The sequence below is a fragment of the Elephantulus edwardii genome, unplaced genomic scaffold (genome assembly GCF_000299155.1).
Source record: "Elephantulus edwardii isolate Elephantulus edwardi_28Jun2011 unplaced genomic scaffold, EleEdw1.0 scaffold00015, whole genome shotgun sequence".
NCBI classification, from domain to species: domain Eukaryota; kingdom Metazoa; phylum Chordata; class Mammalia; order Macroscelidea; family Macroscelididae; genus Elephantulus; species Elephantulus edwardii.
Window position 1 is genome coordinate 18,363,545 of NW_006399765.1, and position 27,706 is coordinate 18,391,250.

At 41.1% G+C, this 27,706-nt stretch overlaps 1 protein-coding gene and 1 pseudogene across 1 annotated transcript in view; both read left to right on the forward strand.

Annotated features, from left to right (window-relative positions):
• The window catches only part of STK4 (serine/threonine kinase 4), a 91,841-nt gene that overhangs the window by 5,415 nt on the left and 58,720 nt on the right, over window positions 1–27,706 (forward strand). Inside the window, exons 2-9 of the mRNA XM_006881566.1 lie at window positions 425–505; window positions 2,663–2,791; window positions 9,190–9,304; window positions 11,353–11,517; window positions 16,174–16,341; window positions 18,690–18,827; window positions 20,707–20,835; window positions 21,486–21,672. Coding sequence (XP_006881628.1) covers window positions 425–505; window positions 2,663–2,791; window positions 9,190–9,304; window positions 11,353–11,517; window positions 16,174–16,341; window positions 18,690–18,827; window positions 20,707–20,835; window positions 21,486–21,672 — 1,112 coding nt within the window. The remainder of the gene's footprint in view (window positions 1–424; window positions 506–2,662; window positions 2,792–9,189; window positions 9,305–11,352; window positions 11,518–16,173; window positions 16,342–18,689; window positions 18,828–20,706; window positions 20,836–21,485; window positions 21,673–27,706) is intronic.
• On the forward strand, window positions 6,711–7,298 carry LOC102843053 (annotated as a pseudogene).

The window sequence follows — 27,706 nt, forward strand, 5'->3', positions numbered from 1 at the left end:
TGGGTGCCTTTCATCCTCTCTCCAGGTTCATAGGGTTTCTGGAGGCAAGCTATTATGGAAGTGGATGCCACTCCTGCTTCAAAGCTTGTTTTAATCGGGGAGCTCCACTCCACTCTCTGTCCGCATTGGTAGCCAACCATTAACGCATTTGACACATCAGTGTCACAGTGTTCAGCCTCACAGCAACCCAAAGTGACTGCGGTTCGGCAACTTGTACACTAGGGCTATACGACCTGGAGGAATGTCTGAACGAAAACAATGAAAGACAGGCCTGAGGGCCACAGATTAAGTCACCCACCTTTGGCTTGGTAGCATCGCTTTCTGTCCACTGGGCCAGTTGATCTCTCTCTCTATGTTGATTGATATCCTGCTCTGGTTGCTAGGAAGCAAAAAGCATTTTATGTTTACATTTCTTCATTCACAGGCAGCTGAAGAAGTTGGATGAAGATAGTTTAACCAAACAACCAGAAGAAGTGTTTGATGTTTTAGAGAAACTTGGAGAAGGGTGAGTATACAGGTTTTATAGGTAGACGGACTGATTCTGTGGCCCATGCTGGGTTGTGCTGCCATCCCAGAGGCTACAAAGTTCAAATTCACCAGCGGCTCCACGGGGAGAAATAAATGCAAAAATGTTAATCTGAATCTTGGATTACTTGGAGTAGTTTTTGATGGGTTGGCTGTTTGTACAAAAACAATAGTTGTCTTTTTATAAGGATTGTGTTAGATTCTGGAGGTGTCATTCTTTCTGTGTTTTAAAGAAATCGTATGGGTCTGTAACAGAGTAACGGCCGAGTCTACTCAAGGCCAGGATAAATGGAGAGCACTTGGAAAATGTTTTGAACTGTGCCTGGCCCCTTCGTTCTGTGTGTTTAACATTTTACGTATTATGTCATTTTTTATCATGTTGTTGTTGCGTACCGTCAAGTTGGAACCAACTTATAACTGACCCTTAAGCAGATTTTCAGAGGCAGTGAATTGCATGGGAGGAGATTGCCCATCATTCTCCTGCAGAGCAGCAGGTAGATTTGAACTGCATACCTTTGTGCTGGCAGCACAACTCCTTACCCCTAATCTACCAGAGCTCCACTGCTCTGAGGCTGTAAATTTACTTATCATTTGTTTTCAGTTGTGATTTAAGTGAAGGTTTACACAGCAAATTGGTTCTTCATTCATACACATTTTGATTTAGAACACTGATTATAATACCCACAGTGTAATCACATTTCTCACCTCCTCTCATTCTCATTTCCATTAGTTCTTCTCTTTTTTTAATGACACCAAGAGTCTTTATTGGTGGCTACAGAGAGAGAAAGAGAACACGACAGCTTCTGCTTCTGAGCGGCGTTCTGAGGCTTGGACTGTGAACTTGGAAAGATAGTTCTTTCTTGATGAGATTTGACTGCCTCATATTTCTCTAATAGAGAGGCTAGCTGGTGGTTTTGAACTGCCACCCTTTTGGTTAGCAGCCAAAAGTTACATGTTATATGGTTAACAAGTAACACAATATGCCATCAGGTCGCCTTTGTAACTTACCAAGTTTTTATTATTTTGTTTAGCCATTGCCACAGTCTTTATCCACTGAGTCATAATTCCTGTTCTCCAAATTAACTCCAGACTTTGTGAGTGCTGTAGGTGTGAAATAGCCTAAGCTTTCGGAGCTCTCTTCATTTTCAACCTGGCATAGAAAGAGACATGGAGAATTTTCTGGGCAAGATTGCTGATTGGTTCGTACACAGATGTCTCTCCACTTCAGGCACAGAAGAAAAATGAGTAATTTTTTTTTTAAATTTAAATATACGTAGTTAGCTATGACATCTCAGACATCTTGTAATCACAGGACTGCAATACCACCACCAAGTTAGCTCTAGACCAGGAGAAGGAAGGCATGTCTTTTCCTTGTCAGGAGATGGCACTTCGATATTGTACCCCAGAATAGATGTGGAGAGAACTCAGGCTTTGTATTCAGACACACCTGAGTTTAAATCCTGGACTGAACACTTATTTTTAAACTACATTTGATCTTAGACAAAAGGCTGAGAAACGATGAACACTTATATAAGTGGGAAGTTATATGACTTCTCTGATACCTTTAATATTTATCTGTAAAACAGGAATAACTCCCCTTCCTTACTTTTTATAAGGATATAGCAAGATGATGCTCACTTTCTCCCATACAGCATCAAACAGGCAACACATAATAACTACACTTATTATTTTGTAACTTATAAGAAGAATGGGAATCCCAGAACCTTTGATTGTACTAGTGCAAAACCTATTCGTAGACCAAGAAGCTATTGTCTGAACAAAGCAAGGAACACTGCATGGTTCAAAATAAGAAAGGAGTGCATCAGGGCCGTATCCTTTCTCTGTTCCTTTTCAATTTGTGTCATTCATTAAAATGTGTAGTTAGTTCTTAAGATGTCATGTTGTGCTGGTTTTCTTGGGCAGTTTTTCTCCAAAATAGGACTTCAGCTTTCTGTTTCTGAGTGTAGCTGAGAATGTGTGTGTACCTGGGTGTACAGTAGTGTGTGAGTGGGTGTGTGTCTGTGTGTATTGGTACTGGGACTTGTGGATATAAATTAGGACTGAAAGTTGCTTGTGTTTGATCATTCTTTTCTCCTGGTTTTCTTTGATTTTACAAGTGTTTTCCTCCTGGTTACAGGTCCTATGGCAGCGTATACAAAGCTATTCACAAAGAGACTGGTCAAATTGTTGCTATTAAGCAAGTTCCTGTGGAATCAGACCTGCAGGAGATAATTAAGGAAATCTCTATAATGCAGCAATGTGACAGGTAAAGGCACCTGGTTTCCTTTGGAGAGAATATTTACGGTTTGATTTCTAGAGATGCATTTATTTAGATATTGTGCCGGAGTTTAATGGAATCACTTTTTAGGAAACCAGACGGGAAAACATTTGCACGATTTTGTAGCCGAACCTCTATAGTTTATTTCTGCATAGAGCTTTTTGTTTTTGTCTTTTTCCCTTTTTTCATAAGCCCTTTTAGAAACGAGGAAGAAGAGGCATAAGCAGTGCTCGCCCCACCCACCTCCCACCTGATAGTGATCTCTTTACTTCCTATTGAGAAACCATTTCTTCAGCTACAGCTAAAAAGAGAGGATTCAGAGGTTTTAAATGCAAGATACATTAGAATATCCCATAGATTTATGAAGAGAATGTGTATGTGTTACTCTTTCTTCACGTTTTCAAACACTTACTCAAGCTGAGGGTAGCTAAGTGGTTCATTTTTGAGGAACTAAGATTTGTCCGATGCTGTAAGCAGGAAATCAGGCCATCAGGCGACCGCAGAAGACCACGTGGCCTGCACTATAATTCCGTGACGACACAGGCTGGTCGCTATGGTGGAGGAGGCTTCCCCTCTGCTGCTTGAAGCTAGAGAAGTACCAGCGGAGGGGGAGTGCCCTTCCTGATGGGAGCGGGGCTGAGGGGGCCTTGCACCGTCCATTCTTCTGAAGCCCATTTACTCAGCAGACAATTTAGTCCCACTCATTTGCATCCACTTCCTAAACAACATGCCTCCAGAAACTCTGTGAACTTTGAAAATGTCGATAGTTGTAGAGGGGTTTCAGGCCTTTTGTTCATAGGGTCATTATGAGTCGTGCTCAACTTGAAGGCAATCAACAACAAAAACAACAACAACATTTGCAGAACTTTCAACTTAGAACAGGTGGGGCTACACAGAGTCTCACAGACCTGTGAATACAGAGTTCTTTCTTTTCTTAGTTTTTACAGTCAACTAGATCAAACTCCCATGTTTCTTTTTAAAAATGTAATTTGAGTGAGAGTTTATAAATCATAGGGTTTTTCATGGCATCATTTATACACATTTTGTTTTTTAACATGAATTACAGTTGATGTAATTGATTAATACAGTACCTGTGATCAGCTTCTTTTTTTATATATTAACTTTCCTGTCACCTGACTTCATAAGTGTCAGTTATCCATTTATTGATTTCCCTCCTTCCTATCCCTGGCAATCACCCAAGAAGGATTCTTTCTGTGTGTATCCTTTCCCTAGCTCTTTATAATGATGGTCTTATACTAAAATTACCTTTTTGTGACTGACTTATGTCACTTGGAATGAATTCCTCTAGATTCATCCATGTTATGCAACGTTTCACAAATTGTTTATCATTTTGTTATTGTTGCATAATACTCCATTGTGTGGTAGAGGCACCATAATTTCTATAACCCTTCCTCCGTTGATGGACACTTACTTGGAAAACCCCTGTTTTCTTGATTAGGGTGACCAGATTTAGGTAGTAGTTTTCCTTTTCCTTCTCTATAAGATACTGAACACTGTGACACTGATGTGTCAGATGTGTTAATGGGTGGTTACCCAATGCGGACAGGGTGTGGTGGAGCTCCCTGATTAAAACAAGCTTGGAAGCAGGAGTGGCATCCACTTCCGTAATAGCTTGCCTCCGGAAATTCTGTGAACCTGGAGAGAGCATGAACCCAAGCGTTGAGGACTCACCTTCATAGGGTAACTATGAGTCGCCTGAGACTCGACGGCACTTAACAACAACAACAACAACAACAACAACAACAACAACAGATACTTAACGGAAGTGTTTTCCAATTGGCAAATTGGAACTTTGGCACTTAAGATACACTGCTCCAAACAGAGTGTACAAATAAATGCCTTTGAGTAAAGAAGAGGGGTATATGAGGCGGCTACAATACTTGGTGTTTTAGGGAATACAAGAAAAACACGGGACATAGTTTTTGTTCTTTAGGGATTTGTAGGCTATGTGGACAGATTATCCGAACAGGAAGACCTAGCTGAATATATTCTGACAGCATCTGACAGCCCCTGTTATCATTGCCTGATAGCCCCAACACCAGAACCACTTCTGATTTGGTATAGGCCAGAGTAGACCTACCTGTAGAAGCAGATTGCTCCATTTTCCTCCACTGGGTTTGAAATGACCACCTTTCTGTTATCATTCTAGTGTTTTCACCACTGTGCCACTAGGAGTCCTCCCAATTGCCTAATAAAACTAAAACAACCTTCATTGTTGGTGAATTGGGACTGAGTACTAACCGACCCTCCAGTGGATTCAGAAGCTGTAAATTATACAGTAGGGTATGCCCATCCTTTCCCCACGGAGCAGCTGGTAGATTCGACTCACCTACCTTTGGATTGGAAGCGCAGCTCCTTGTCCATGAGGCCACGAGAGCTCTCTGAATTGCCTGGTAGAGGCAGTTAGCTATTGAGGGCTTTCAGGAAGGGAAAGCAGATGCGGGGCTCTGTACCTTAAAATGACGGGCAGCTGCCTTCCTCTCCTCACTGACGAGTCATCCTGTGTTTCGCCCCCCCGTGTTTTCTTTGCCGCTGGCATGTTTCCCAAGGATTTAGGAGCATTTGGGATTCCAAGAGTGAGGACACTGAGTTGCTTTTAGCATCGGCAGTTCTTAGGCAACATTAATTTGATCTGATGACAGTCTGGTCAGTGCAGATTCTGTCATTTCACTGGTAGGCCTGGGGACCCTCTGCAGTTACTTGCATGGTTTCTCTCTTCAAGCTGGAGACTTAAATTCCAAGTCTGACCCTGATTACTTTGGCTTTTAAAAATTCTTTTTGATTTGAGTGATAGTTTACAGATCGTAATGACTTCTTATCCACCCATTTGTACTCATTTTATTTATAGCATTAATTAAAATTGATTAATGAAATTAATTATAATATCTGATCAACCCATTTATTGTATATTAGCTTTCCTTTTCCCCAGCTTATTACATTTTGCTCCTTTTCACCTCCCTTTCCATCTCTTTTAACCATCCAAGAGTTTTTCTTTTCTAAAAATGAAAATTGCTGTAATTGTTTGCTTTTTTCTCCCCTTCTTCTCATCTCTATTAACTTTCCAGGATTAATTCTGTGTACAAATCCTCCCTTAGCTTTTTATATTAGTGATCTCATAGCATGATTGTCCTTTTGTGACTGACTTATGTCAGCATGACATACTTTGCATAATTTGTTCTAGGTTCATCCATGTTGTACTGTATTCCACAAATCCTTGATCTTTTTTTTTTTTTAATTTTTTTTTTGTGTGCGTGTACCGTCAAATCAGATCTGACTGGTACAGGAGGAGATTGCCCCTCCTTCCCCGGCAGAGCATCTGGTGGATTCGAACCACGCACCTCTGGGATTGTAGTTGTAGCTTCTTGCCACTAGGCCACCAGAGCTCCCCAAATCCTTGATCTTTTTTGAATAATATGTAACACTCCATTTGGTGATTGTACTACAATATATTTTAACTCATCTGCTAATGGACATTTCCAACTCTTTGCTGTTATACAGAATGTTCCAATAAACATGGGGGTGTGTATCTCAGTTTGTGTTGCAGCTCTTTTTTTTTTAGAAAAAAATGTTCTTATTTTTTGTGTGTGTACTGTCAAATTGGATCTGACTGGTACAGGAGGTGATGGCCCCTCCTCCTCCAGTGGAGCATGGTTTCGAACCACTTAACCTCTGGATTACAGTGCAGCTTCTTGCCACTAGGCCACCAGAGCTCTCTTAGAGCTCTTTTTTTTTAATACTTTATTCTTATTCACATATTCCTGCTGGCCTGGATCAACAGCAACTCATTATCAACATCAACTCAGTTGTTGAGACCTGAATTTTTAAGGAGATTGTGGTGTGAATTTTTTACATACAAAAAAGAAGACATCCTGGGACCGCTGCTGTCATGGTGCCCCCCACGCGGTACTGCGTCCCAGTCGAACGTCTGTGTAATCTGGAGGAGGGCAGCCCTGGCAGCGGCACCTACACCCGACACGGGTACATCTTCTCATCGCTTGCCGGCGACCTGACCAAGAGCAGTGAGAACGGCCCGCTTCCTGTGGTGTCTGTGATGAGAGAAACAGAATCCCAGTTATTGCCAGATGTGGGGGCTATTGTAACCTGTAAGGTCTCTAGCATCAACTCGCGCTTTGCCAAAGTACACATCCTTTATGTGGGGTCCACACCACTTAAGAACGCTTTCCGAGGAACTATCCGAAAGGAAGATGTCTGAGCTACTGAAAAAGACAAGGTTGAAATTTACAAGAGTTTCCGACCAGGTGACATTGTATTGGCCAAAGTCATCTCTCTAGGTGATGCGCAGTCCAACTATCTGCTGACCACTGCTGAGAACGAACTTGGAGTGATGGTGGCCCACAGTGAGTCAGGAGTCCAGATGGTTCCCATCAGCTGGCGTGAGATGCAGTGCCCGAAAACCCACACTAAAGAATTCCGGAAAGTGGCGCGAGTGCAGCCTGAATTCTTACAGACCTAACTAAGAGGCCGCGTTTCGCTCCGTGGAGGAAGGTGATCTCATTCGGAAGGTCGTGTATGAAGGTAGCGTCAAGGTGACGTCTTCATTCAAGCAGCTAACACCTCTAGAAAATCAGCCAGAAACTTACTCTGTGATCACAGCATTTTTCACTACGAACCTCTCAGTGGTGCCCATTCTCTGGAGTGGTGGAACTTCCCATTTGGAAGCACCAGCAGACAAACTGTGTAATGTTAAAAATAGCTTCTGCCTCCTGAGACACCGTAGAAATGTGTGCTTTTTACTCTGACAAAGAAAACATTTTTATTAAAAAGATTTTATCACTTAAAAAAAAAAGACATATAACTTTTTTGTTTTTTTAATTTCTTTTACATGTAAATTTTTGAAAAATAGGCAAATAAATAAAAATAAGACAATAAAATCACTTGTAATTCCCTTTGCAGACACAATTAGTGTTAAATGCCTTGGTGTCTGTATCTTTGATATCTCTTTTTGGAATTTTGTTGTTGCTAAGTGCTGTGTGTGGAGTTGAGCATGATGACATTTGGCCACCCTGTGAACATCAGATCTGAACCCTGTCCTGTCCTGCGCCATCCTTATTCTCTCTCATATGCTTGATCCCATAATTACAGCTCCCATGTCATTCCATCGCGTTAGGGTGGCGTGGGAACAGCCGATTCTGACTTCTCTTATCTCCACCGGGGAGTTACTAAACTGTTCCTATCAATAACATCCACAGAACAAAAATAATTCCTGTGGGGTCTACATGATCTCCGTGCTCTCACATTTACTTCACCTAACTCCAACACCCGTTGTACTGCTGTACAGTTGAGACCAAGCCTGATTCCTAAACCTGTTGCAGTGGCCACACAGATTTCACAGAACTGTGTTTCTGTAGTTAGGAGATTTACTAGGAAGACGGAGAGGTTATAATCCAGTCGGCAGCAGGTTACAGTTCCTCAGTCAGGAAAACTTCTCAGGTGAGCTGGCAGGTCAGTGTTGGGAAGCTCCTGTGGTCTTGTTGGTTATGGCCTCCAGCAAGTTTGGGTGAAGGCCCCTTGCCCTGGCTCGCTGGGGCAGCAGCCCCAGGTCAGCTCTGCTTCCTGTTGTCTCTGTCTCTCCTCTGAAGCTGCTGCTGCTCTGCGGTGGGAGTTTTGTATTGTTTTCCACGCACTCATAATGATATTTAGTATTTGGTATATTGTTATTTCTTTAACCAGCTCCCTAATGTTAGACATGTAGGTGGCATCTGCATCCACATTTTCAATTTCATAAACAGCACTATGATGATAACTATTTTTAACCTCTAATTCTTCGGCAAAGAAATTACTGGGTGAAGGGATCTGAATGTTTTTTAAAAAATAAATATATTTTTTAAATTTATACTAGTTTATTTACAAAATTGGAATACATTGTTTTTCAGACCAGGTAAATTTTTAAAAGACAATACATAGCATTTTCTGGAACCTTCCTTGTATAGATTGCATTTTAAATGTCATATTGAAGGAGGATTTTACAATTTTTTTAAAAATTAAATTTTTTATTTTAATTGTCATTTTAACAGAAGTTTATAGAAAAGTTAGATTTTCATTCATTCACTGTTTCACATTTTACCCCCTCTGCCCCACTTCCCCCTCTCCAAGTTGACTTTTCCCCCCATTTCATTAGTTTATTTGGGATCTGAATATTTTTTGAGTCTTTATTGTTTAATTCTCTCTAGAAAAGCTTTTACGTTCTTACTAAAAGGGCACCTGTTCTAACCTTGAATTGGTATTACTCTCTCGAACCGCGAAATTAATTTTTATGTGTTTAACACCACAAGTTTATTAAGATTTTTGAGTTCTCTTCCACTGGTTATTTTCTTTATCCTGACCCAGCCTTTCTTTCTCTCCAGCCCTCACGTAGTCAAGTATTACGGCAGCTACTTTAAGAACACAGACTTGTGGATTGTTATGGAGTACTGTGGGGCTGGCTCAGTGTCTGATATTATTCGATTACGAAACAAAACGGTGAGTTTACCCTCCAGGCCGAGCCGGCCGAGCTGTGTCTTCTGCCGTCTTCTTTGGCCTTTCATTCATGGTCATTCCTTTACTTTTATGTCTGCATTCGGCTGCTCGTTTCTCCTGTTCTGCTGGCTTTCCCCATTTATGCTCTTTTGTTGTTACTATTGTTGTTAGTTACTGTCAGGTCCACTGTGACGCATAGCGACCCTCTGAACAACAGACCAGAACCGAGCCCTGTCCTACACTGTTGCTCTCTGACTTCTCCTGAATGTGACAGCTTTGAAACCAACCCAGTCTGGTCCTACAAGTTTCTCCTGCTTATTTATTTTTGAATGTATTTTATTTTTTCTTCAGTGAAAATAAACACAGCAAAGGGTACACAGCTTTAACAAATTCTTACATGTACAATTTAGTGACACTCAAGTTTTACAGTCTTTAAGGTTTTTCTTTCTTAAAGAATTCTGACTCATGGGATCCCACATGTGTCAGAATAGAACTGTGTTTTGTAACATTTTCTTTTTAAAGGGTTTTTGGTTTTGTGTGTGTTTCTGTGTATGTGTGATATGAGTAACAGTTCACAGCAGAAGTTGATTTTCCATTCAACAAATCATACACCTTTTATCTGCAGTCAGACAGCACTCTTCCTATTTCCTCCTTGGGTTTACTGTTTCCATTCCTTGTCCATTCCTGTCTTCTGAATTCTATTCCTAAGCCTTTTTGATCTTACGTGGTGACTTGTTCTAAGGAGCATACACCTCTTGGGTGTTATTTTTTTTTTATCTTATAGGTGTGTCTATTGTTTGCAGAAAGTTGGGCTAAAGGGGTGAATCCAGGCTTACAAGGTGACTTAAAGCTATAGTCTTGGAGGTACCATCAGTCTCTCTCTACCAGACACATAAGCCCAGTCATTCTGCACATTTCTCACTGGGAGAAAATTGGCTATCAAATTGGCAGTGCATTTTAAATGTTTCCATTTGAATTTTAATTTCTTCTCATTCCCAGCGTGTTCACAGATAAACTTTTCTTCTACATCTTATATCAGGAGACCCTGGGTGATGCAAAAGTTTAAGCACTTAACTGCTAGCCTAAAGTTTGGCAATTTGAACTCACCTAGAGGCACCTCAGAAGGGCCTGGTGATGTCCTTCTAAAAGGTCACAGCCTTCAGACCCTTTGGAGCAGCTCTGCTCTGTGCACAGGGGTCACTGAATCGGAATGGACTTGACAGCACGTGACAGTAAAGAACCTTCTGTGATATAATCAAATCTGAAAGTCGGCTTCATCATGAATCAAAGAATCATGTCATTGCGCCATCGGAGGGGTTTGGACACATTTAGGGAGCTCTAGTGGAATAGTCTCTAGAGAGTTGCTTTGCCAAGCCAAAGACTGCGCTTCTCTGGCAGTTCGAACCCACTCGCCCCTCTGCAGGTGACAGTTTCCTCCTGTGCTGTTTAACCTTGCAAATCCAGTGATGGGTTAGACCTGATAGCAGTGAGGGGCAGGGCGGGTGTGTGTGGGGAAACTTACTTTTTAAACTGTGGCTGCTGAGTAGAATTAGGAAGACTAGTTTAAGAGATTATTAAATAGTTCCAGTAGATCATGACAGTGGCTTAGATCAGGTGATAACAGCACATATATTTTGAAGATGGACAAGACAACCTGAGGCTTTTGTAAGAGCAGCTGGAAGAGTTCATACATTGCCTTTTACTCAGGGAAAGGGGAACATTGAGAAGAGGTAGAAATAAAATTTGTTTTTCATGTGTTATGTTCATGACAGCTGTTAGATAATCGGGTAGAGACGTTTGAATGGGCAGGTGCATGAATGCGCCTTTGCGGGAGAGCTCTGGGCTGCAAATAGGACCATGGGAATGGTCAGCACATTGATGGTATCCTAACAAACCATGACTCCCACAGACAGAGTAAGACATTATGTTTATGTTTATGTTTATGTTTATGTTTATGTTTATGTTTGATTGATGTTGTTTGGATCTAATTTCCTTCCTCTCCCTCCAGTGCATATGCAAGCTGATAGAATGAAATTGCATTCCTTTTTCAGTTATCAGAAGATGAAATAGCTACAATACTGCAGTCAACGCTCAAAGGACTAGAATACCTTCATTTCATGAGAAAAATACACCGAGATATCAAGGCGGGTAATATTTTGCTCAATACAGAAGGACATGCAAAGCTGGCCGATTTTGGCGTAGCAGGCCAACTTACAGTAAGTAGCAAATGTTACTTGTATTGATCACTTCCAGCCCTGACTTGAAATCAGTTCCTTGTATTCATTTATTTTTTAAGTGATGTGCTTACCGCATTTGTAAAAAAGGAAAAATTGTGCTAACTAAAAAAACTTTACTAACAGATTAGAAAAGCGCTACTAGTTTATTTCCTTCCCAGGGTGTTGGGTCACGCGGTTGACTCTTTATGGGAGTGTTTAGCTTTGACAGAACTAAAAATGTGGGAAATGATGGCTGAGTTCTGTTAATCAGCATGTTCTAAAAAGGAAGGGACGTTCAGCACCTAGTCCTTTTCTTGAATAAGGCAAAACATCATTTTGTTCAACCTGCAGATGGTGCTTGAATGTTACTTTACTGAAATCATTCGCACGTGCGTCCTCGATACTGTTGTTGTTGTTGATTGCTGTCGAGTTGAGCACGACTCATAGCGACCCTGTGAACAAAAGGCCTGAAGCCCCTCAACAACGATCGACATTTATCAGAGTTCATAGAGTTTCCAGAGGCGTGTTTAGGAAGTGGATGCCACTCCTGCTTCCAAACTAGTCGCTTTATTATTCTCCTGCCTCACGGGTCCAAGGCAGTGCAAACACGTTTCAGACAAGCTGTCTAGAATGATTTGATTTTGTAAGATATATAACTATATATATGAAAGTATATCTAGGAAAAATTGCAAAATAGATACAAACTGAAATTTACAAGAACAGTATCAAGTGGTTTTCTTGGGTGGTAGAGACTGTACCTACATAGAACGTCATCACTGAGTTGATTTTGACTCATAGTGATACTCTGGGCGAGAGCAGAGCTGCCCCACAGGATTAGAAAGACTGTGAGCTTTCCGGGATCCCACTGCTGCGTCCTTCCCCTGTGGAGAGCCAGGTGTGTTCGAACTGCAGATGTTTTGGTTAGCAGCTGAGCACTTGACCACTGTGGCACCAGACTTGGTATAGTTGAATTATAATTAAATGGTACTGTTCCCAAAGAATATTGAATATACCATGAATTGTGAGAAAGAAGGAACAAAGCGGTCTTAGAAGAAGTAAGTCAGCACACACTCCCTGGAAGTATTTCATTTCACCTGTTGTTGTTACTTGTTGTTGAATCGAGTGACTCATAGCCGTGTACAGAATAGATCTGAACCCTGCTCTATCCTGAGCCAGTCTGTCTCTGACACACCTCCCCCCATTACACTAGTTATTGTGTCAATCCATTTCATCTGGGGTCTTCTTCTCCTGCACTGCACCTCCACCCTCCCAAGCATAGTATCCTTCTCCAAAAACTGGTGCGTCCTGGCCACAGGCCCAAAGTATGTGAGTCAGAGTCTTAAAATCCTTGCCTCCAAGGAGCAGCTTGGTTTCCCCCTCTCCAGGACAGACCTGTTAATTCTCTTGGAGGTCCACGGTATGTTCAATACTCTTCTCTAGCACCACAGCTCAAAGGCATCGATTCTTCTTCTGTCAACCCTAGTCATTGTCCAGCTCTCTGATGCATAGCAAGTGATTTCATTTCACCTACTTGTTTAAAAAGTAATTTTAGTCTGGTTAAGCGTGATTTATAGAAAAACAAAAAGATGACATGAAAATAACTTTTACTAGGCTTATCAGTAAAAATATCCACTTTATCAAGTAAATTTTGACAAATGTAACAAAAATGAAAAAATATAACAAGTCCTTTTTGTAAAAGAGAATTATTTACTCTCCCTCCCCTTCCCCGCAATAATAGGTGATGAGGTCCTGTTTCTTTTCTGTCTTAGAAATGTAGTGTTCATATACTGATTTTTTATTTTTAAAATAATTTTTTTTATTCTGTTTAGATGAATGTTTACACAACCAGTTAGATTCCCGTTTAACAATTGTTATATAAAGTGCTTTGTGTCACTGGTGATTTCCACACCCTGTTAGTGTTCTCCTTCCCAGTTTCCTCTGGGTTCTTTAAGTAGAGCATTCCTGGGAAACCATTCACAAGCTGAAATGGCAGAAAGCAGAGATGGAGTCACCTTTTGTTTATATGGGAAAAAATTTTTAATGCCCTCAGGCCCCAAAATTTGCCTACTAAATCATGAATCATCGTTGAGTCAGTGGTATACAAGAGCAACGACCCAATAACATTTAAAACCCAAGATAACACCATAGCACGTACGTGTTCACAGGCACAGATCTGAGCTGGGGTAGCTTTGTGCTAAGCTGCTGAGTGTATTTGCTGGGGGAAGAGCTGGGAAGCTCCCCTCTCACCACCTCTTGAATGCCTCACAGCCGAGTGACCCAAATGCAGTAAATGGGTTTATTTTTTCTCTTGTTGAAAGTGAAGTGGCGTAAAATGAACTTTCAGAAGCAGGGGATACCTGTGCCTCCATTCGCTTTGTTCTGTCCCCTTTGACAATGGCCTGGCTGTGGATTCAAACTGCTATCCTTTCCATTAGAAGCACCACAAATCCTCCAGCAGACAACAAACTCGACTCGTTGCTGTTGAGTCAGAACCGACTTGGAGCTGACCCTCCAGTGGGCTTTCTGAGCTTGTGAGTGAGTGGAAGGAGATTACCCATCTTCGTCCTGTGGAGCCGCCGGTAGATTTGAACCTTTGGGTTGACAGTACAACTCCTTACCCACCAAGCTACCAGCCTATGCCACCAAAGGTCCCTAACAAATAGAATTATGCTCTAATAGAGTAATGAGAGAAGATCTTCACCCTGAAACCCACAGCGTCCCTTTTCAGCAGGAAGTAGCTAAGAGAATACGCCATCCCCTTTTCCTTATGACTCAGGGTGAAGTCTCTCTCAGGGAGGAGTGATAGGGAATGGCAAAGGACACACCGACAAAGGGATTAATCAGAACTGACTTTGACAAGCACTGTGGCAATTGGACAATTAAAACAGACATTCGGATGGCGGGGAAGAAGAACAAACTGGGGAGGAGGGTAGAGAGAATGATGCAGCAATGAAGGAATGAAAACCCAAAATCCCTGTAAATGTTCATTAAAACTAATAAAATTTTAAATAAAAAAAAAGAATTATGCTCTAAATAATCTGTTTTGTTTTGTTTGTTTTAACATAATGTGGTTTGTTTTTTTTTTTTTTTTAATTTCCTCCTTTGTTTACTTGCACAAATTGTGCAGGAGTGCTTTAGTTTTTCGGGGGATTGTTATTTTGTCCACTGGGGCTCACTCATCTTCTTTTTGTGTGCGTGATACTGTATTTCATGGATACTGATTGTCTTTAACTCACTCTCTTTTGATGTGGATTGTCTCATTTTTTTTTCTCCCTTCATCACAAACATTTCTGTAGTCTCTATTTATATAACTTTGGACATTTGGACACAGAATAAATTTCTCAAGACGGATCTGGAGAAGGCATTTAATAGTTTTAATACTCTCTGCCAAATTGCCTACCAAAAAGTGGTATCAATTCAAACTCCAGTAACATTGTCTATGAGTGCCTGTTTTTCACCAGCAATAGAAATTTTTATCAGATTTATAGGATGTTGCAAGCAGACCTTTAATTCCAAACAAGTTCTGTTCTTAAGACTGTCTTTAAGTCAGATTTGTATGTGAGTCACAATAATTAGGTAGAGTTCCAACCTAATGGCAGTTGTATTAGAGAGTGTTTTTCTATTTATATAAAACAATAAGGAAAGACTGTAATATCTTTAACATAATAATATACTAATAAGTTTATGTGTATTATAAAGTAACACCGATTTATTATTATGAGTCATTTTCTGTACCTTGAAATTTTAGTATAATAAATTTTGTAAGGTTTGACTGTTAACTCTGGGAACTATAGATATATAAAAATTGGATATTTGTAAGCGAGGGCTGCTGTATCTTGTTTCAGTTGATGTCTTAATGATTTATAATCTTTGTATATGTCTTAGTCCTTTGAATTTCTTTAGTGGATTTTTTAATCCTGTCTTAAAGATGAGTCTTAAGATATCTTCCAAATGCAAGGCATTTTTTTCTTGGAAGTCTCTCTTGCTTTTTTTTTTTTTAAAGATGTTTTTCAAATATAAGACCTTTTACTTTCTACGAAGATGGCACCGAAAGCGAAGAAGGAAGCCCCTGCCCCTCCCAAAACTGAAGCCAAAGCAAAGGCATTGAAGGCCAAGAAGGCGCCCTGAAGGGCGTCCACAGCCAAAAAAAAAAAGAAGATCCGCACGTCACCCACGTTCCGGCGGCCTAAGACGCTGAGACTCAGACAGCAGCCCAAATACCCCCGGAAGAGCGCTCCCAGGAGAAACAAGTGTGACCACTATGCCATCATCAAATTTCCCCTGACCACTGAGTCAGCCATGAAGAAGATAGAAGATGACAACACACCTGTGTTCATTGTGGATGTCAAGGCCAATAAGCACCAAATTAAACAAGCTGTAAAGAAGCTCTATGACATTGATGTGGCCAAGGTCAACACTTTGATTAGGCCTGATGGAGAGAAGAAGGCCTATGTTCGACTTGCTCCTGATTATGATGCTTTGGATGTTGCCAACAAAATTGGAATCATCTAAACTGAGTCCAGCGGGCTAATTCTAAATGTAATAAATTTTTCTCACCATAAAAAAAATATAAGACCTTTTATATTATTGGAAAAGTCAACTATTTTTCTCAGTAGTTTAAATGCTTAGTGTAGCCCTCTCTGCTTTGTGTTTTAGGATACCATGGCCAAAAGGAATACCGTAATAGGAACACCATTTTGGATGGCTCCTGAGGTGATTCAGGAGATTGGGTACAACTGTGTGGCAGACATCTGGTCGCTGGGAATAACTGCCATAGAAATGGCAGAAGGAAAGCCCCCATATGCTGATATCCATCCAATGAGGGTAAGGAAAGTGACACACAGCCCCTGGAGTTGTTGGTTACTGGTCATCGCTGGTAAAGGTGGTTCAGTGCCTTATGTGGTTTTGGACTGGACAATAAATGACTTCATTGTATATAAGTAATCAGTGTCATTCTAGACTCGAGAGGAAACAGTTGCAGTCCCTGATTGATCCAGCTGTCTCCATATTGTCCTCTGCAGGAGGATCGAGTGGCACTGTTCATAGGGAGTTATGCTGCTCACCTGTAGGTTGTTGTGGTGTTGGTAGGTGCTGTTGAGTCACCTGCAACTCATAGTTAGCCAGTTCTAATCCACTAGAGGCCTCTTGGGAGAAGAAAGAGGGACATTCTCCTCTTGTGTGATGTACAACATCTGAAAACCCACGGGAGGGTCAGTTATGACTGAGCTCTGACACAATGATAGTGAGTTTTTGGGTTCTTAAAATTTTCAGTACATGGTCACCAAAATGTTTAGTTTGTAATGTCTGATAGTTGAAAAGAATATCTTAGGGGCCTACCTTGCAGCGTGGTAATGTTAACAGAGCTGAGTAGTGCTAGTCTTTCTTTGTGGACGGGCCTTCCACTTACCAGTCCCTGAGGTTACCTTTTTTTTTTTACTTTTTAAAAAAATTTATTCTTAATTTTAATGAAAATTTACAGAGACTTTGGATTTCCATTCATTTATTGTTGCACTTTTCTTCCCTCCCAACCCTCCTCCCTAGTACACTCTTGGAAAAGTAAGAGAAAAATTCTTTCATTGTTTTACAATCCCTCCCCCCCAGGTCCACTCCACTATGCAACCTTCATTCTGGACTCCTGTCATAACAAAAATACCTAATGATTTTCCCTCTTAAACAGTTTTCTCCCTCATCTGTTTCAATGCAGTATACATTATTGAACCCATCCTTCTCAGTCTCCTCCTAACCCTGAGGTCAGTCCAGCTTTATAACAGTGGCACCATGCAGTATTTGTCCTTTTGTGACTGAGATACTTCACTCAGCATAATGTTCTCCAGGGTCTCCCATTTTGAATAATATTGCATGAGTTCCTTGTTTTTCAATGCAGCATAGTATTCCATTGTGTGAATATACCACAGCTTCTCTATTCATTCATTTGTGGGATTACCTTTTTATGTCAACCATCATCAATGCCTTTTAGTACAGTGTTTTTCTTAATATTGTACATAGAGTAGTGATAAGAGGAAAGCCAACTGGTTTTGTGGGTTTGTTTTAGAATTCTTGTCTCACACCAGGCCTGGTCCACTTATTGTCTGTTCCCTGCCTGGACCCTGTAGGCATTTGAGTTTGGACGTTCTGGTTTCTGGGTTCCCATCCTCTCTTATCTGTGCCCTCCAGCGTCCATTGCTCCTCGAGTGTTAGGGGATCACAGAGATGACATTTACGGGGAACGGCCTATTGTTCCTATGTTTTGCCTCCTCTTAGAAACCTCTGTCATGACACTCACAAACCCTGGAACTCCCTCCCTTTGCAGCTCCACCTCTCTGTAAGATCTCCCACCCCCAGCTCCTGTCTTCTCAGATTCATTCTTTATTATTAGCTTTTTTTAAAAAATTCATGGTCCCATTTCCAGAGATAAATCCTTCCTCTTGTGCCAAGTGGAAGAGGATGAGAAAATTTGCTAATGATATTTTTAGATTTAAAGAATATAGTTTAAATTGATTATTACAAAGAGTTTTATTTTACAAAAACCTGTGGCTTTTTCTTTATTTGAAATGAAAAAAATTATTAGTCATATTTTTAAATAATATAATTGAGTTGTAATTTAGTGGGCCAATGTTTTAATTGTATTTTTTTCTCGAGTATGTCAGATTGGCTTGGCTTGTAGGGGAATGAATCTTGAGTGATTTTAGGGACTTTTGAGTTTATGATTTCCTGGTAGTCATTGCCCATAGCCAGGGGGTGGTGGTTACTTTTAGGGAGGAGAGAGATTTGATAGCTGTGGAGCTGAGATTATCTTCTGGATTTAAATATTCTTACCTTTCCGCTTTGGAAAGCAAGAAAATATGGTTTATTTTGAAAAAATTGAGTTATTGTGAATTTTAGGGGATAAAACTAAATGGGCTAAGTGAAGAATGGGTGGGGACAGAGAGGAAGAGGGAAGAATGAGTGTGAGAGACAGATAGAACATACACAGAGTGATACATAGATAATCAGGTTCTCTAAGTGTCCATTTTTCTACTTTGAGAAACTTGAGACTCTTGTTGGAGTTTGAATGGGTTTTTCCATGGACAAGTGAAATATCCTTTTGCAAACTTCAGATGTAATTCCATGGAGATTTTTATTGGAGCAGCACTTTCATTCTTACAGGAACTTTCCTCTCTTTCTCAAACCAGGCAATCTTCATGATTCCTACAAACCCTCCTCCCACATTCCGAAAGCCAGAGCTGTGGTCAGATAACTTCACGGATTTTGTGAAGCAGTGTCTTGTAAAGAGTCCTGATCAGAGAGCCACAGCCACTCAGCTCCTGCAGGTATGATCCTCTCTGCTGCCTCTCTCCGCCACCTCCTTGGACATAGCAAAGATGACCTTCCCTGCCTCTAGGTTGGAATTTAATTGACTGGGAATGTTAAGTCATTGAATAAGACAGCACTGCAAGAAAATACAAAGGTCTTTAGTATTAAAGAAAGGAAATTGACATTTAGTGAGCATCTCCTGTATGCCTTTGTTTAGCATGTGCTGTGCCATTTTATTATCATACAAGCCCTGTAAAAGCAATGGATATTGTTTCGGGTCTACAACTGAAGAAGTGTAAGCTTACATAGGGTAACTTACTTGGAGATATTCAGCTGGTAAGTAATCAGGATTAGAGTCTAGGTCTTTCTGACATAGATTTACCTAACTCCAACAAAGAATTGAGTTCAGTGATACATGCTGTTGTAACTTAGGCTAGGCGGTGGCCTCTGGGATAGAGGAGTTAGGAAGGCTGAAAAAAGACGCTTTTACACCTGGGACCTGATGATAGATTTGATTTGGCAGTAGTGTTCGTGGTGAGTAAGAGCTTGCATTCTGGAGTCACACTGCCCAGGTTTGAATCTTTGCTCTTTATTTACTAACTTTATGACCTTGGGAATGTAACATGACCTCATTGTACAACCTCATGTCTTACTGTCTATAAAGTGAGCATTAAATGTAAGCTTTATATATTGTAAAGATTAAGAGGTGTAGTAACATGTAACTTTGAGTAGTGCTTTACATGTATTGAAGATAGTATATGTTATGTTCCGTTGAGTCACCCGTGACTCGTAGCGACCTGTATACAGAAGCTGTAAAGCCTGCCCTATCCTGAGCCAGTCTCCCTGGCTCCCGACACACCTATCCCCATTACCCCAGTTACTGTGTCAATCCACCTCATCGTGGGTCTTCCTCTCCTTGACAAATATCCACTATTATTATTGGCTTTTTGCATAACTCTTAAAATAACCTTTTAGTATTACTTACCTAAAATGTACATATGTACTAAGATATTTGGCGGATGTGCAGGACTGTGCTACACCTGACGGGACTGTTAGTGTTCCGGTCCTGCCCTGTATGGCCGTTTGTGCTCACCAAGCCTTAGGGGGACTGTTAACTTGCTCCCCACCCATTTACACAACGTCCTCTAGGGGGAGATGTGAGCCCGCTGAGAATCTCCAGAGTTGACTCAGAAACAAGACCTCCAGCCAGGCAGCAGATAGATGAGCAAAGCTATAATGCGTATCTTTTTTTTTTTAATTATTATTAAATTTTATTAGTTTTAGTGAACATTTACAGAGATTTTGGGTTTTCATTCATTCATTGTTGTACTGTTTTTCTCTACCCTCCTCCCCAGTTCGTTCTTCTTTCCCCCCCCATGTCTGTTTTAATTGTCCAATTGCCACAGTGCTTGTCAAAGTCAGTTCTGATTAACCTCCTTTGTCAGTGTATCCTTTGCCATTCCCTATCACTCCTCCCTGAGAGAGACTTCACCCTGATTCATAAGGAAAAGGGGATGGCGTATTCTCTTAGCTACTTCCTGCTGAAAAGGGACGCTGTGGGTTTCAGGGTGAAGGTCTTCTCTCACTACTCTAAAGGGCCCCTTTGGCAGTAGGAAACACATAGACTATTATGGAGATTGATTTTGGAATTTAGATGCACTGTTATCAATTGTGCTTAGCCGTACATGTTCATATCCTTGAAGATGTATCATGGAAGTGCTAATGCGTATCTTTTCAAAGCTACGTAGTGAGTATGGTCTAGCTGTTGTCTGAAGCACAAGGGGGAAAAGAAATTCACGAATTCAGCAAGTATTTCAGGGCCTTCTACGTGTCAGGCACAGTTCTGGCACTGATGCTACATAAACTGACTGCAGAGATTTTTCCTTCTTGTTTAAGCACCCATTTGTCAAGAGTGCCAAAGGAGTGTCCATCCTGCGGGACTTGATTAACGAAGCCATGGATGTGAAACTAAAACGCCAGGAAGCCCAGCAGCGGGAGGTGGACCCTGAGGATGAGGAGAATTCAGTGAGTGGCCAGCATTGCCTGGGGCGTTGGGTGCCCATGCTTGTTGTTTTGAGATTGCAGAGGCCGGTAAGGTGAATGGGAGATGGTGAACCAGCTGGTGTTGGAGAGTCTTCTGTTACGACTGGATCCTATCCTGACAGGTTCCTATCCTGACCAGGTCCTGTCCCGACCGGGTCCTGTCCTGGATCGAGACTCGTTTGAGGCATTCATCACATCATGCTGAACTTTTAATTACTCTTCTTCCAATGCCTCTGGGACACTTGTAAAGTTTACTTTCCTGCCTCCATGTCTCATAGTTAATTTAATGAGGAAAGAGAAGCTCACGTGTGAGACTTGATTCTTCCATACCCAGTTATGGCACCTACATTCACACCAGACCCTGAGATGCTAGGGTCTTACCTCGGCTTCTTGGGGTCTGTATTACAGGTCTCGACCAAAAGGAGGATGGGAGAGGGGGAGGTCCTTGTGGGACATGGCTGAACTTGGGATCTTTGTGCAAATAACATAATTTTTAGTTCTACAAAACAAGTTCAGAACATGATTCCAGAAGTACGTGCATCAAGATGAGTCAAAGTCATTGAAAAACAAACAAGCCACATTTTTCTTTTTTTATTAAGTTAGTCCTAACTTGAGAGTCTCTCTTTTTACAGGAGGAGGATGAAATGGACTCTGGCACGATGGTCCGAGCCGTGGGCGATGACATGGGCACTGTCCGCGTCGCCAGCACCCTGAGTGACGGAGCCAATACTATGATTGAGCATGACGACACGTTGCCCTCACAGCTGGGCACCATGGTGATCAATACGGAGGATGAGGAGGAGGAAGGAACGATGAAAAGTAAGGCTGATAAGATATGCTTACTTCTTTTTTTATTTTATTTTATTTTATCATTTTTGTGTGCGTGTACCGTCAAATCAGATCTGACTGGTACAGGAGGAGATTGTCCCTCCTTACCCGGCAGAGCATCTGATGGATTCGAACCGTTCGCCTCTGGGATTGTAGTTGCAGCTCCTTGCCACTAGGCCACCAGAGCTCCCCTAGATATGCTTACTTCTTAGACAGACCATCCACCATTTTTTGTTTTAATAAAATTTTTTATTTTAATTGTGATTTTAACAGACGTTTACAGGAAAGTTAGATTTTCTTTCATTCACTTTTTTTTTTTAATAGTCATTCATCGTTGTGCGTTTACATACCTCCTCCCAGTTCTCTTTGCGATGTACCTCTCATTCTGGGCTATTGTCATACATATATTTCCTAATCATATATTCCTTTTATTTCTTTTTCTGATTTTAGAAAGAAAATGTTTATATCATAAGGTGTTTATAAACTCCTCTAAAAAACAGATAGATTTAAAAAATTGATACACATATTTATCTAAAAAGCAAAAGTGGGGGGGGGAGTCTGCAAAATACAGAGATTTGTATCATAAAATATTTATACAAAAATGCTTGCATACAGTAAGAGTAAGTTACACACCAAAGATCTTGATTAAAAAAAAATTCTTTTCAGGAGGGTCTCTTGTGGGTTGATTTGTTTTAAAAAAAGGTTTAAAATCTCTTAAAAATATTTGGAAGTGTTTTAAAAGACAAGAGTCTTGATGAGCCAGGCATATCATGTATTCCTTTTAAACAGTTCTTTCCTTCTTCTGTTAGAGAGAATGTAGCTTCTCCTGGTCTGTGCACTTGTGGTTCTTAAGCTTTCTTCTGTAGCTGCCGTCGAAGGTTCTGGTGGGCTTGGGAGGACCGAGAAGGGATCTGCTGGTATGTGGGGTCAGAGGTTATTAGGGATCAGCAGTGAAAAGGAACTTATTTTTGAGCCTGAACAACCTTTTTCTCATTGAATGTTTATTCCTTTCCCCTTGATCCCTACCTACAGGGAATAAAAGCATTGCCCTGGTGTTGCCATGGACATCTAAATTTTAAAATAAAGAATAGTCTTCAGCTAGAATAAAGCTTGACACAGCAAGGTGACATGGGGACGCCAGTAGAAGGGCAATTTTAACTCACAAATTATCACAGATGTTGTTTGACGCAAAATTTATCTCAAATTATAATGAAATTCTGTGCTGCTTTGTACTGTTCATATCTTCAGTCTGTTTCCATGACACTTTGCTTCTAACTCTGATGTGCAAACACTTTATCCATTACAGATGACTGGATAAGTGTAGAAGCCATCAAGTCCCTTTCTTTGTGCTGGATATTTGACAAAGCCTCTCTCAAAGACCCTTAGTAAGCTTGCAGAAACAGAAGGTACATTTTTCTAACTCTAAGTTTGTGGCATTGTTAGGATGTAGTTTTTGTTAAGTGCCGTCGAGTTGTAGATGACTCATAGCGACCCTATGAACGAAAGACCTGAGCACTGTTTGTAGAGTTTCCGGAGGCAAGCCATTTCGGAAGTGGATGCCACTCCTGCTTCCATGCTTGTTTTAGTCCGGAGGCTCCACCAAACACTGTCCACCATGGATAACCATTATCACGTTTGGTACATGAGTGTCGCAGTGTTTAGCATCACAGCAACTGCGAGTTACCTCACTGTACAGCAATCACAGATCAGTGCTATACCACCTAGAAGAATGTTTGACAAAAAACAATTAAAACCAGGCTTGAGGGCAAGGAATTAAAATGTTAGGATAACTTGGCTTTTTCTGGGCCAGCAGAGGGAGCTCCATGATAATTTTTGAGTTAAAATTGCCCTTCTGTTGGCGTCCCCATGTCACCTTGCTGTGTCAAGCTTTATTCTAGCTGAAGACTATTATTTATTTTAAAATTTAGACGTCCATGGCAACAACAGGGCAATGCTTTTTATTCCCTGTAGGTAGTAGATTAAGTACCTCATACTTGGCAGACTTCAGGTAAGACAGAATGAAGTCAGCCAGAAACACCTCGAAGTGCTGAAGACTTTTCCACCCCCTTCCCAGGTCTCCCGTGACCTTGAGCCAGACTTGGGGCCCTCGTTCTGCAGTGTGGTCCCACTCACGGAGTGTTAAAGCCATCATCCCCAAAAATGACTGTAACCAAGGAATTGAATCAATATTTTTTATTCTTTTTAAAGTGTTTTAATTTAGAAATAGAAAAAATCTTGGAAGAAAATAAAAAAATGTGGCAAATTTTTACTCCACGAGTTTCTCAAATCCTTTCTTGTTCATCACTTCTCACGATGAAAATAAAAACCAAACCACGTTTAAATATTTTTAATGAAATGAACATTTCTTTGTGCAGACCTGACTTAGTAGGAAGAAATATTTTATGTATCAAAGAAAGTATTAATCAGGACATAGTACGGCTTTTACTACCTTTTCAGTTCTTTAGTTGAATGGATTTTTTCCCCCTTCCTTGTTGACTCTCTAAACCCAACCCAACCAACTGCCCTTGAGTTAATTGTGACTCATCACACCGTCAAGGGCAGAGCAGAACCCCAGCCTGGGGTTCCCAAGACTGTTAACTACAGAAAAGGCTCATGCTATTTTTAAAGAACTCTCGCCTGCTTTTCCTTTTCTTGATTGTTCTGTTACTGAGTTGCAGTTATTGTTATGTACCATCGAGTCAGAACTGACTCATAGCTGACTCTCAGCAGTCGCTGAGAGGCAGTAAATCCCACGGGAGATGACTGCCCACCTTTTCTCCCGTAGAGAAGCAGGTAGGTCCTGACTGACTCCCTTTGAGTTGGCTGTGCAGCTCCTTAATGCCAAGCAACCAGGGCTCCTAGTAGCCTAGTAGCGCGCCGATTTGTGGTGGTGGTGTTGTGTACTGTTGAGATGGAACTGACCCATAGATGACCCTCCGTTGGGTTTTCAGAGGCAGTTAATCACGTGGAGGAGATTGCTCATTCTTCTTCTGCAAAGCAGCTGATGGATTCAAACCACATGCTTCTGGGATTGCAGTGCAGCTTCTTTCCACTAGGCTACCAGAGTTCCCTTGATCTGTACCAGATCAAGTTTGTCTTTTTGGCACTAGTTTTTGTTAGTTTCTCTTCATCGTCAGTGTTTTTCTCGCAATTTGTGGCTCGAGCTTCAGTGTTGCAGCAACTTTCCTTAGACGGCAGCTTTTACTCTCATGATTGAGTCATACTTGCTCCCTTGTTGCCATTGACTCCTCTCTGATGCTCCACTGGGCTGTTGGGAGGCTGTGTGTCACACGGGAGGAGATGGCCCATCGTTCTGCCTCAGAGCTGGTGGAGGAGTTGAACCTCTGGGTTAACAGTGCAGCTCCCTTGTGGACTGTCCCACGGGAGCACCAGGAGATGCTTTGTTGCCCGTCCTCCTTGCTCACCTCCAGGCTCACTGGGACCGTGGGAGGCAGAAGCTGGACAACTGAATGGTAGATAACATTGTTTCCCCTGAGTTAGTTTTCAAATTAGACTCACTAAAAGGACCAAGTAAAAAATTATTTTAAAACCTACATTTAGTGAATAAAATGCTAGTTTTTCTTCCTCCCACAAAAATACCACATCAAACTGTTGTCGATTCTATTCTAACTAATAATGGCCCTCCGTCGGTGTCCTGAGGTTGCTGTAAATCATTCTGCCATCTCTCTGTGCTTCTTCAGTCTATCTTGAGGCTACCCATCTTTCTACTGTGGACCCGCTGGTAAATTTGAGGCTGTATTAGAATTAGAACTAGAATTAGCAGTCTGACACATTAATGCTCTATTCCGTGAAAGCTCGCAGAGTTTTCTTCTAAAACACATTCATTTCTTGGAAATAGAAGTTTGAAGTACAGCGACATGGTTAAATTAGGACAGCTCCAAAGCACATTTGAGGTTAAGTTACTATGATGATAATATGTACTTAGACACAATAGCCAGAAACCCCCAATCTTGTGAAAGCACCTGTTGTTGCTTTGTGTTGTCTCTTTTTAAAAACAAAGGTTTTTGCACAATGACTTTACTTCACCACTCTCCGTCAGATACCTGTTTGGGAGCTGCATAAGATAGAAATTCTTGACACACAGCCAGGTTTTTTTCCACCTGCAGTTGTTTGAAGGAGGCTGTTTCAACATTACTTCCCTTGTGTTTTATCGGTCTTGTTCTCTGTGGCTCGGATTAAAGCATTTGCAAGTAGTCATGTGCCGCATAAAGTCCATTTGGACAGCATCCAACCACCTCAATGCCCCTGATCCCATAAGATTATAATAGAATTCAGAAATGTCAACCCGAGAATGAGACATAGTGGGTATGACTTAGCATGGCAAATGCACCAGCCTCCTGCACACAGCACACTCAGCTCCTGTCTTTGCAAAGTGGTCACATTGCCAGGTATATGGTTTATATAGTACATGTATAATCTAGGATATATCTTGATAGTCATAATGAATGCCTGGAATGCTGGCCTATGTGTGTGTTGTACTTTCTAGCGTCATTTTATTTTATTTTTTTTATTTTATTATTTTCTCTGTGTGTGTACCGTCAAATCTGATCTTACTGGTACAGGAGGAGATGGCCCCTCCTTATCCGGCAGAGCATCTGGTGGATTTGAACCACTTATATCTGGGATTGCAGTGCAGCTTCTTGCCACTAGGCCACCAGAGCTCCCCTCTAGCATCATTTTAATGTGAACTTTTTCTTTTTTATTTTTTTTAAATTTTAATGAACGTTTACAGAGATTTTGGATTTCCGTTCATTCATTGTTGCCTTTTTCTCCCTTCCCACCTCTCCCCCCTAGTTTTCTCTTCTCTTTGAAAAGTAAGAGAAAAATTCTTTCATTGGTACACAACCCCTTCTTCCCCCCAAGTTTTTCCTTCTTAAGAATAAAAAAGTTGACTGCATAGTGGTGTGTGTTTCAGCTTGAAGATAGTGGCTTCCAATTCAGTGTATCTCAAGCATCTCTTGAGGGTGGTGGTGGTATCCTAGTTTCATTTTCTTTTGAAAGTCTTCTCATAGAGGGCACCCTGGCCCCCAAACGCAGCAAAAGCAGTGCCAGCAGCAAGCGGCAAAGGAGGATTATCAGTTTGTCAGTGAAACAGAAAGTTACTAAACAACATAGTGGCAGAAAGTCGATGACTGCTGTTGCTTCCAATTTAGGCATGTGTGTTTGCTGTGTATGGAACATGATATTCCTAAACACCCAAGTAAGTAAGGTTCCATTTCACAGAAGGTACCGTAGACTTTAAATGATACATACCTGTACAGGAATTAAGCCATAAAGTATGAAGGAGTTTTAATTACGTTTATCCCATTAGTAGTAAAGTCATATCGGACCGTCCAGCGGGTTTTTGGAGTCAGTAAATTGTACAGAAGGATGGAAAAAACAGCAAACAAAATTACACTGGAAGAGATTGTCCAACTTTCTCCTTCAAAGCAGCTGGTGGATTCAAACCATGTATCTCTGTGTCTGCAGCACAGTTCCTTACCACTAAGCCATGAGAGCACCCGAAGGTAAAGTACTGAGGCATTGTAATACTGTTGCCCCATCAGGTGCCTGGGTGACATGGTCTGTAACGTGTCAGGCTGCTAACTGAAAGGCTGGCCGTTTGAATTCATCAGCTTCTCTTTGGGAGGAAGACTGGCATTCTGGAGTTGCAGCCTTGAAACACAGTGGAGGGCCACTTGGAGTTGTAATGGATTCGGTGGTGGTGGGCTTTCCCCAATAGTCTTACTGTCCAATTTCTGATCCCTTCAGTAGTTTTAAAACTCTTGTCAGAGAAGTGGAAAAGAATATTGATTTAAAACTCTTATCAGAAGTAGTAGTTAAAAGTAACTTTGATTTTTGAATCTGAGTCTTTGGTTTGAAATTTGAGTCAGACGGTCTTACAGACTGAATCAACTTTTTTTTTTTAAAATTTTTTTTTTATTTTATTATTTTTGTGTGCGTGTACCGTCAAATCAGATCTGACTGGTACTGGAGGAGATTGTCCCTCCTTCCCCGGCAGAGC